Genomic DNA, 12106 nt, shown 5'->3' on the forward strand with positions numbered 1-12106 from the left:
TCAGAGGCCTTTTTCCCCAGGTGAATCTTATTTGTCAAGTTGACAACAGAAACCATCACAAGCTCCAAGCTGGGATGACAGCTTTAAGGAACTAGTTCTTCCTTCTTCAGGGTATATAATAAACCTGATTCTTACCTACCAACACTTGTCTCCTGAACACTGGTGACTCTTTCACAATGACAATACATGCATATACATTGGAAACTTAGTTAAATCATAATGGTTTCCAGCAGGTGCAACTCTATCCTGCTTGTTGATGATCTATCTACTTCAAAACTGCCCCTATTTTGAGTTCTCTCACTGCTCTTATCTATATTCTATGTCATTTCAATGTACAGAACTTATCTTTCCTTTCTCCAATTGCTATCTAGCCCTGCTACTAGTAGTTGTCCCAGGACTTGGTCCTTTGCTGGCTAGTATCTGTAATGATTCAACAAACCCTATTACCACAGAGAAACTTTAGCTCTGACAGTCTTGGTTTTGCATACTTTAAATTCTTAAAAGTTCTTATATTGTTGTTTTTACTAATTCATTATTATTGTGTGTATATGATGTGTGTGTATGTGTTCTTGGATTCCATGGTGGGCATGTACAGGTCAAAGGACCACTTTTGGGAATCAATTCTCTGTTTCCATTGTGGGATCCAGAAGTCAAACTTAGGTTGTCTGAGTTGCATGGCAAGTGCTCAAATCCACGGAGCCATCTCATTAACCCTCAGATTTTTCATTATTATTGTATTTTTATTTATTTATTTACATATTTAGTAATATGTGTGTGAGTGAGTGTCTTGCATATTAATGTGGATCTGTGCACGAGATGGTGCTCTTTGGAAGGTTGAAGGACCACCTGTGGGACTTGGTTCTTACTTCTCTCCCTTTACTATGTTGATTGTGGTTCTCAGGTAACAGTCTTGGTGGAAAGTGCCCTAATTTGCTGAGACATCTTGCCAGTCTAGCTTCACATGTTTTTATAATAAATATGCTGAAATATAAGATATACTATAGTATTTTATGTAAAATCCATTTGGGCTTGAATTCAATACCTGAAATAGGGGCTAGAGAGACAGCTCAGTGGTTAAGGGCACTTGATGTTCTTGTAGAGGAAGTTGGTTTGATTCCCAGCACTCACATGGTATCTCACACATGTGTCACTGAGTTCCAGGGGATTTGATACCCTCTTCTAGCCTCCATGAGCAGACACATGGGGCAGGTATTGCAGGCAATACACTCATAGACACAAAATAAAAATAACTAAGATAAATATTGCCATACCAAAGAAATTAAAAGAGTTTCATTTAGAAGGACAACAAAAAAATGCTACAATATGATATAAGCTTTGACTGTTAATTTACCTTTATTTCCTCATTGATAAAATGATTATCATCTAGACTTTTAGGGTGACTGCAAACATTAAAAATATCTATAAAACATTTAATACAGAGCCTAGAATGCAGTCATTAACCATAATTAGAACATAACTCTATTACTAGTGGAATCCTAGCAATCACAGAAGCCAAACTGAATATCAAAGAATTATGTTTTATACTTAAGAAAAGAAATAACTCCTTTTTACTTTTTCTATAAAAGAGAACTTACCTCTTGTATTAGGGATCAACTTAAGTTCATAATTTTCTTTGTTTCCCACATCAATATACTTCAAAACATTGAGGGATACAATATCATGATCATCTTGTTGAACCCAATAATTACATGGTTTTAAACTTATGGTCCAATTCCGTCCTTTAGTTGAGCCAAAGTTGTATAAGAACCAAGACCTTACTGGGAATAGCAAAGTTGATTTTATTTTATGAGGCATAGTAGCCAGGGATAATACATTCTTTAGATCTCTAAATTCTGTGATCAGGAAGCTGCTGTAGCCAGGTCTCACCACAGTCTTTTCTACATCTTCAACTGTAAATTTTGCGTAGGAAGCTGGAGATAAAACAGAAGATTTGGTATAAAAGAAAACATTTAATGTTGACTCAGCAAATGTGACCATAATTAACAAATGTTTTATCTGAGTTTTAAAAATATGACATGGCTTGAGAACACATTTTCTAAACTTCAGTTACAATTAAAACACATCATTTTATAGAAAGTTCATTAACAATATGTGGCACACAAAGCTACACTTTAATGTGTACCATTTTTCTATAAAATTCTCAGCAGAAAGCCTGGAGAGATGGGTCAGTTGTCAAAGGCTTTTGCTATTCTTCACAGGACCCAGGTCTGGTTCCCAAAAGCCACATGGTGGTTACAACCATTTGTCACTCCAGTCCTGGGGACTCAACTGTTTCCTCTGACTTCCACAGGTACTGTGTGCATAGTAAACATACATATGTGTAAACAAAATGCGTACACATTAGCTGAAAGATATAAATCTAAAACAAGTTTATAGCAGGAAAAAAAAAAAACAGGAGAACCTTCTTTCCCTCCTCCTTCATTCTTTACCTGTCTTTTCCTTCCTTTCTTTTGTTCTTTGTCAATAATTTCCTGTATTTCAACCATGAATATTTAGACTTCTAATTTAAATGAAAAAAATAGATTTATTATGTGTATTATTGTTTTGGTTGCATGTATGTAAGTATGCTATGTACACGCCTGGTGCTAGCAGAGGCAGAAGAGAATGTCAGGTCCTCTGGGACTGGAGTTACAGATGGCTATGAGCTACCATGTGGGTGCTGCAAATCAAACCTGGGTCCTCTGTAAGAAACACAAATGCTTTTAACTGCTGAGCTAAATTTGCAGCCCCAAAATTCAAATTAAAATCATAGCATTCATCATGTACCATCAAGAAAAAAGAAGGCAGAGGAATCTGATTTTGACATTGAACTTGGATATATAGTAAGAAAAATAAGGGAGAGATTGAAAGATTGATATTTAATACAATTCCAATTAAAATCCTAAAAATTAATTTTTATCAATATTCAAATTTTAGTTATAAATGTTACATGGACACACAAAAGAAGAGAATGATTAATATAATAATATATTATAACTATAACATTATAGTAATTCTATAAGCTTATAAAACAAATTTATAGAATTGTTACTATCATTTTCAAACTTACCATATAGCTGCAGTCATTCAGACTATGTGTTTTGGGGGAAAGACTGGACATTAAGGAAATTGAACAGAAAAATCTAGAAATAAACTCACACATATACTGAAACTAATCCCTCAAAAAAAGCAAAGGAAATTGAAGAGATTAAGTACAGTCTTCTTAATACATGGCAGGAAGACTAGGATATGCAGAAGCAAAGAAACAACTTAGATAAAGAACTTACAACTTCATAAAATTTAGTCAAATGGATCATAATTCTCGATGTGGAATGCCACACTTAGATCTTTTCAAAGATAACTAGACAGCTTTTAGTTTGGCAATAAGGTTACAGACAGACAGCTAACAACAGGTCTATGAGCAAGATACTTAATTTCATTGGAATTAAGTTTCTGTTTCATGACATTGTTAATTGAATTAATAGACAAGTCATAGACTAGGACAAATTTTGCAATACACATATCTGATATTAGACTCATATCTCAAACATACAAATAATTCTTTGAAAAGTTTGAAAATTATTTTTATTTACTTGTGCATCTATGTGCCTCTGCATGTGTATAGACATACATGTGTGTCTAGGTTTCCAGAGAGGATAGAAGAGAGCATTAGATCCCTTGGAGTTTGAGTTACAGACAGTAGTGAGACTACTGACATGGGTGCTGGGATCTGAACTTTGGTCCTCACCAATAGACAAGTCATCCAGACAAAAACTAAAAAGAGAAATGCTGGAGATGAATATCATAAATCAAATGAACCTAACAGAGTATTTCACCCCCACACAAAGAATATAGTTTCTTCTCAGCAGCTCATGGAACTTTCTCCACAATTGACCACATACTTGGATACAAAGAAAGTCTCAACAGATACAAGAAAAGTGAAGTAACACCGTGCATCTTGTCTGATTACAGTTGGATATCAACAACAACAGGAAGTATACAAACTCATGGACACCAACTCACCACTGAATGAAAAATGGGTCAAGACAGATATTAAGAAAGAAATAATGAAAATGAAAACACAACATACCCAAACCTATGGGGCACAATGAAGGCAGTTGTAAGAGGCAAGTTCACAGCACTAAGTGCCTACATTAAAAGTTGGAGAGATCTCATATTAGTAACTTAGTGGCACAGCTGAAAGCTCTAGAACAAGAAGAAGTAACACCCCAAAAGAACAGACAGCAAGAAATAATCAACCTCAGGACTGAAATCAATGAAATCAAACCAAACAACAATAAAAACAATACAAAAAAATCTTGAAATTAAGAGTTAGTTCTTAGGGAAAATAGAAGATTGAAAAATCATTAGCCAAATTAACTAAAAGATGGAGAAAGGAGATCCAAATATATAGAATATATTGTTATGGAGAGACAAAGGGAAACTAAAATAGGAGGATTAAATAGGGATATGGATTAAAGAGAAGAGTAAAAGGAGGGAATACACGGGAGGAATAATCAACATCAAAGGTCATTTAAAAATCATATGGAAAACTACTACTGTGCCTAAAATATATTCATATATAAAAGGAATCTAAATGGAGTCACCAAATAATAAGGAGGACAATGTTCCAACTAGACATTTTATGCCACCATGTAAAACCTTCAGTGCCAGGAATGGCTTACATCTTGTTGAGTTGTTGGCTAAAGGGCCCCATGGAAAGCCACAAGCATCACAGGCTATCACCAAAGGCATTGGTTACTCTCCACAAACTGCTGGTAAGGACCTTTGATGAAGACAACATTTAATATATCTCATTAAACACAGAGAAGTCAAGCTGGTACCTAACTAGAAGCTTCATACCTACTGATTAGTGTTCATGGTACTAGAAGGTACTCTGTGTGCATGCTGCCGGAGGAGATAGTTAATTATCAACCCTGCTACAAATCCTGTGATTTACAACAGTGATCTGTCTGCAAGACATACTGGCACAACACTGCCACAAACATGGAAGTAATTAACCACTTTTTGAATGGATTTAAGGCCCACTCTGAGATAGAAGTCACACTTGACACTGATAAAGTGGTGAAGAACTTGAGACTATATATGCTATGGCCTAGGGGAAAATCAAATACTATTATTCTGCTAAAGGAACATAGCAATAAAATGACTTTCAGTGACATTCTTCTATACACATGTGTTAGTGCCTCACTACTATAGACACTTCCTGTAGTAGATATGTTAACACACACACACACACACACACACACACACACACACACACACAGAGAGAGAGAGAGAGAGAGAGAGAGAGAGAGAGAGAGAGAGAGAGCGCTAGCCTGCTCAGGCAGGGTAGGTCTCATGTCCAGGAAGAGTCAGCAAACACAAAACAAACTCAATGGCATTTTTGTAGATTTTTTTTGTCTTATTTTATTTTGTTTGGGCATTTTGTCTTATTGTTCCTTTGTATATTTTGGTTTCTGTTTTTGTAGGGGAGTATTGTGTGTTTGTTGTTTGTTTTTAAGGGGAACATAAAGTTGGAAGAATAGAGTGCTAGGGAGTATCTGGGAAGAATTGAAGAGAGGGGAAACTTGATCAAAATATATTTTGATTTTTTTCAGTAAAAAAGAAAACCAATACAGGTTCTTGCTATGTAGCTGAGGCTCACCACAAATTCATGATTTTCCCGTCTCAGAATCCCAAGTGCTAGGGTTCAGAAGTGAACCACCTGGTGGCCTTCAGATTTACCGCAGTCCTTCTTCTTCTCTTTTACCTCTCTCTTTGTGTGCTGGAGATTGAACCCAGAGCCTTGTACATGCTTGGCTTGACAAGGTGCAGGTTTGACAATTGGAGAAGAAATAGGAACCTAAGGCTTGACATGATCTCCCACCCAACGATTTGCTTTTGGCTGGCTTCTCTGCCTTCCTCTGTGGCCTGTCTATGTCTCCTGCCTAGTCACAAAGGCAAAATGATCTTGTTAAACTCAAATCAGACCAGTCATTTTCTAGCAATACCTTCAGTTACTCAGAGTGAAAACTAAATCCTTCACTAAATTAAAAAGGTTTTAATTTGCCGGGTGGTGGTGGCTCATGCCTTTAATCTCAGCACTTGGGAGACAGAGGCAGGCAGATCTCTGTGAGCTCAAGGCCAGCCTGTTCTGCAGAGCGAGTTCCACGACAGGATCCAAAGGTATACAGAGAAAGACTAAAAAAAAAAGGTTTTAATTATGTGTAGTTATTATGCGTTTGTGTATGTGGGTATAGGTGCCCTCAGAGAGCAGAGGCATTGAATCCCCTGGAGTTGGAGTTCCAGGTTGTTCTGAGTGCTGAGGTTGGTGATGGGAACTGAACTTGGGTTTTCCACAAAAGCAGTATATACTTTTAATCATTGAGCTACCTATCTAGCCCCAAACCCTATTAACTTTGGTTGTGTATCTATCAGATAATACTTAGAAACAGAAACATCCTTTATGACAAAGATTCAAATTCTCTTTCTTTCTCTCTCTCTTTTTTTTCACTTTTGGTTTTTGAGACAGGGTTTCTCTGTGTAGCCCTGTTTGTCTTGGAACTCACTCTATAGACCAGGTTGGCCTTGAATTCACAATGATATCCCTGCCTCTGCCTCCGGAGTGCTAGGATTAAGGGTGTGCATCACCACCACCCTGTTAAAATTCATTTTTATTAAGTAGGGCAAAATAGTCATATTCTTTGAAAAAAAATGACACAAAGTCTCTCTATCCCTCCTTACCTAGCTTGGAACTTGATATCTATATCAGATTGGCCTGAAACTCACAAAGATCTTCCAGCCTCTGCCTAAGTACTTAGATTAAAGGTGTTGCATCATCATTCCTGGCCACTTTTTTAAAAAGTTTTTTAAAAATGCATTCCAAATGTATTTTTAATTGACACAAAAATCCTATTTTCTCTTACTTCTTCTGTTCACTGTTTAGGATAAAATAAGTCTCACTGTAATAAATAATACACACTACTTCTGAGTACATAGTAGTGAAGTTGTAGGTATACTTTATTAAATTATGAACAACTAATCCTGCAACCTAAGTATCTGGAAACTTTGAATAAAGAACTAGAATTGGAGAATAAGAATAGTACTGAGTGGTAGAGCACTTGCCCAGTATATTCAAGGCTTTAGGTTCAATGTTCAGATACACACACACACACACACACACACACACACACACACACACACACACATTAAAACATAAAGGAACATGAAGTCTTCTCAAAAGGTAACTTTATTTTTTGTAACCATCAGAGATAGATTATATTTTTATACTTACCTGTTGTTGTAATTTCAATGTGGTAGAAAATGTTTCCAGTATAATAAATTTTAAGAGAACCATATACAGAGGCACTATCTGAAAATTTTTCTACTCCAAAAGGTTCTATTATTTCTGTGAGAACCGAGGTATGAAATCCCAAAGGACGATTAGCATGTACTAGCAATTTTCTGATGTAAGCATTTCCATTTTTACTAAAAGCAAAATGACAAATATATAAAATGGATATCTCAGTGGCTTAAATAAGCAGACATATTAACATATAGTTTACAAATAAAATATACCAATACTAGGATTGATGATAGGAATATACCAGCTAACAAATGACTATTTGGCAAACAGTTGTTCAAAGTTCCTAGACACCAACAAAATGGCCTATACAACATATGTTTTCACACTTAAAATGGGCAAAGATTATCTATCATCCATCCATCTATTTGTCTTCTATCTATCTATCTATCTATCTATCTATCTATCTATCTATCTATCATCTATCTATCTACCATCTATGTACCTAATCATCTATGTACCATCTATTGACCATCTACCTATTTATCATCTATCATTATCTATCTATCTATCTATCTATCTATCTATTATCTATCATCTGCATATCTATCTATCATCTCTTTTGTATGGAGATCAAACCTAGAACATCATGACTGTTAGGCCAATGCTATGCCTCTGATCCACATCCCCAGCCTATAAATATCTTTAGATGTCAGAATTCCACAGAGATGATACTTGAATGGTAATAGCTGCATATTCACTATGGCTGTGATTGTAAATTAAGACAAGTTTCCTAGAAAGCAATGTGACACTTTACATTTGAATGAAAAAAATAAAAAATGAAGAGACATGACTGCTCCTAGGTATGGTGGAGGAGATTTATTGTAGCTAAGAGGGAGATAATAATCAGAGGCATCTGGAAGGGTCCAGACTGAACATGGCCATGAAAAGAGAGAGTGGAGAGTGAGAAGAGAAGAAAACAGAGTAAATCAGAGTAAACAGAGCAAAACAGAGTAAATCAGAGAGGTCTTATAATCCCAACACCGAGGAGATGGGTTCAGACACACACACACACACACACACACACACACACACACGCAGAGGAGAGAGAGAGGGGAAGGGAGGGAGAGGGAAGAGAAGGGGGTAGATGTCAAGTAAGCACAGAAAGAGCAACACATCATACATCATCAGAGGACTAGAAATTAAAATAACAAAACCTTAAACACTAACAATGTCAAATGTTAGTAAGGATGCATGAAAGGAATTCTAATTCATTGCTGGTGGGAATGTAGCAAAGTATGGTGAGTTAGGCAGTTTCTTTTAATCTCACACATATTCTTACCATATGCAATAGTCCTAGGTATTTATCTGAGTGAACTGAAAAGATATGTCTAAATCAAAGCCTGCATGTGATACTACTAGCATTTTGTTCATCAGGAGCAGCTGGGATGTCTTTCAGGTGGTGAATAGGTTGGGGCTGGGGAGATGCTCAGCATTTAAGAACACCAGCTGCTCTTCCACAGGACTTGGTTTGATTCCCAACACCCACATGGCAGGCAGTTCACAAACATCTGTACCTTCAGTTCCTGGAGATTCAATGCCCTCTTATGGCCTCCATGGGCAGTGAATGCACATAGTGCACAGAGAGATGCATGTGTAGGCAAAAAACCCATACATAAAACAATAAATTAAAACAATGGGTGAATACTATATAACGTTTTCAAACACACAATGGAATACTAGTCATCACTAAATAATTATCAAGTCATTAGAAGCTAATAGGTATCTTTTTAATTTTTTGAAATTAAAATATAGTGAAATCATTTCCCATTTTCTTTTCCTCCCTCCAACTCCTCTCACATCAGCTCCTCTCTCATCTTTCTCCCTTTCAAATTCATTACCTCTTTTCCTCTATTTGTTGTATATTTATAATCTGCTTAGTCTATTTAGTATGTACATGATGTCAAGGCTGACAACTTGCTATTGGATAACCAATTGAGGGGCTCATGCCTGAGGAAGGTGATTTTCCCACCTCTCTAGTTGCCTCTAGTTCTTTATTTCTTAGTGGGGCCCTATGAAATTTCCCCTTCTATGTTAGCATGTCTAGTGATGTAATAATTGTTCAGGTCTTGTTTAAGCAAAGTAATAGGAATCTTATAGGAATATTTCAAGAGAAAGAAGCAAATCTCAAAGGGGTGTGTAACTCCAATTGTGTGGCATTCTGGAAAAGGCAAAACTAAGGAAACAACAACAACAAAGAAGTTGCCAGGAGCTGAGGAGGCAAGGGTTAATATATGAGACACAGAGGAATTTTTATTACACCAAGACTATTATGTATGTGCTATAATGATGCCAGACATTTGTTGCAACACTGAGAATGGGTATCAAGAGTGAAGCCTGGGGAGAGGCACGGAGGTACATGCCTGTTACGTTGGCACTCAGGAGGATGAGACAGGAGGATTGAGGGTTTGAGGCCAGCTTTGGGCTACAGAGCAATTTCCTCTCTCAAAACAAAAGTGAACCCTGCCACAAATGATGAACTCTGGGTGAAGTTATGTCTGTGTAAGTTATCTTAACTGTACAACTCTGGGGCCACGTGTGGACAGTGTGGAAAACAAAATAGTGGTGGAGTCCATGAGAACTTTCTGTTCTTTCTTCTCAATTGTGTTGTAAAGCTCTGATAAATTAACAGAAACCACAGTTCGTTAATTTTTAAGAGGTTAAGCTCTTTGTGTCTGAAGTCAATGGCCAGGGCCAGCAGCCAACTCAATTACCAAAGCTGTCCTCCAACCTATCTCATTTGGAGTCTCTAAGTGTCAAGAATTGCTTTAGGTGAGCACATTCTGTGTAGTTCAAGGGGAGAAGAAAAATAATCCTTTAAAGAAGAAAGAAAGGGGACTCGGGCATTAAAGGATGGGCTTACAATTAGGGGTCAGTGTGTTCTGGATGTAGAGTGAAATAACTATTAAGTGGGCCAACACTGGATAAAGTTGACTGTCATCAATGTAAATGGGTGCATTGGAGGCTCCCATCCAAAAACTGCTGTATCTCTTTAGCTTTCTATCATCAGCATCTCACATCAATGAAATTGCTTTCACCCAGGTCACTCTACTCCAGAGTGCCTCCAAATCCAAAGTGACTTCTTGGTCCTTATTTTAGCCACTCCAAGCACTGGAAAGTTTTTGGAAGCATTTCTTTTTCTGGGTTTAGAGTCCTCCTTTTTCTAGGCTTTTCTACCCCTGACTGCTCATCTTCAGCCTTCACTCCAGGGGCCAATCTCTGTTCCTGGAATGCCTCTTCTGTATTTACACAATCTCCTGCAGTAGAGCTACCCATACATATGTGAACAACTGCCACATGCTGGGTATCTGATCTTTCCTGCACAACAAATTCATACATCCAATTGTCCATGTTATCTTCATCTCATCTTTTAAATACCCAACAGACATTTGGAACTGCATATATCTAATATGAAATTTACAGTTATCCTGCTGAATGTCCATGTTCTTCATCTCAGAAAATGACAACATTCACTTGAGCTGCAGACCAAATGCCTATACGACTATTTTTGAAAATGGACTTATTAGGATGCTTAGTGTATGTGTAAGGTGTGTGTGACTATTCCACCTGTGTGTAAATCTCAGAGGATAACTTTTGGGAGTGGGTTCTCTCCATCTCTTGCGGGTTACAGAGATCAAATGCAAGTCATTAGGCTTGTACAGCAAGTGTTTTACTGGCTGTGCCATCTTGTCTGCCACCTACATGGCTCTTGACTCTTCTTCTCATAACTATCATAGTCCACCAGGGCCTCCCTTCTCACAGACGCACCTGTTTCAGCACCATTAATTCTCTTTTCATAGGTCCTAAGGTATCAGACGCCTTTTACTCTTACCTTGTTTCATCCTTTCCATTACAGTAAGAGTGAATTTTCAAAACATGTGAATGTTTCATTCTCCAACATAACATTTTACAGTGGTTTCTGATGACATCCTCATGTAGCCTATACTATCTGTTGTGGTGATATTTTATTTGTACTGAAATGTGATTTTATTTGTATGTTAATAAATAAAGTTGCCTGGGGATCAGAGCTAATAGCAAGTCATAGCAGAGCAGGGAGGGCATTGGTGGCGAACGCCTTTAATCCCAGCTCTTGGGAGGCAGAGCTAGGCGGATCTCTGTGTGTTCAAGGATACAGCCAGCACGGAGACACACGCCTTTAATCTCAATACCAACCATAGAAGACCTTGAGGTCTGTACAGACAGGCAGTGATGAGGCGGTCATGTGGTTGGGTTTACAACCAATGAGAAGGCAGAACAGAAAGTCTATATAAAGACAACACACAGGCAGTAGCTCTCTTGGCTGAAGAGGGTAGCTGCAGCAGTGAAGGGTAAGGCTCTTAGCTCTGACCTCTTGGGCTTTCATCTTTGCATTGGCTCTGTGTTTCTTATTTAATAAGACGGATACTTCTACAATCTGTCTTAGTTATGGTTTTTATTGCTGTGATAAAACATCATGACCAAACAGCAAGATGGAGACAAAAAGGTTTGTTTGGCTTACACTTCCATATTGCTGTTCATCATTGGAGGAAGTCAGGATAGGATCTCAAATAGGGAAAGATCCTGGAGATGGGAGCTGATGCAGAAGTCATGGAGGGCTGCTGCTTACTGGCTTGCTTCCCCTGGCTTGCTCAGCCTGCTTTCTTATAGAACTCAGGACCACCAGCCCAGGGATGGCACCACCTACAATGGGCTGGGCCCTCCCCCATCAATCCCTAATTGAGAAAATGCCTTACAGCATTA

At 37.7% G+C, this 12106-nt stretch overlaps 1 protein-coding gene across 5 annotated transcripts in view; it reads right to left on the reverse strand.

The window, feature by feature from the left end:
* LOC131923817 (cation channel sperm-associated auxiliary subunit beta-like) overlaps window positions 1-12106 on the reverse strand; it is a 149888-nt gene that overhangs the window by 34783 nt on the left and 102999 nt on the right. For all 5 annotated transcript variants that reach the window (XR_009382732.1, XM_059278999.1, XM_059278997.1 and 2 more), the window contains 2 exons: window positions 7298-7491; window positions 1596-1931 (listed from right to left, as the gene is read on the reverse strand). Coding sequence is in view for 4 of the 5 variants with exons in the window: in XM_059278999.1 (XP_059134982.1) it covers window positions 1596-1931; window positions 7298-7491 (530 nt within the window). In the remaining variant the exon portion in view is untranslated. The remainder of the gene's footprint in view (window positions 1-1595; window positions 1932-7297; window positions 7492-12106) is intronic.

The sequence above is a fragment of the Peromyscus eremicus genome, chromosome 14, assembly GCF_949786415.1.
Source record: "Peromyscus eremicus chromosome 14, PerEre_H2_v1, whole genome shotgun sequence".
Classification (NCBI taxonomy): domain Eukaryota; kingdom Metazoa; phylum Chordata; class Mammalia; order Rodentia; family Cricetidae; genus Peromyscus; species Peromyscus eremicus.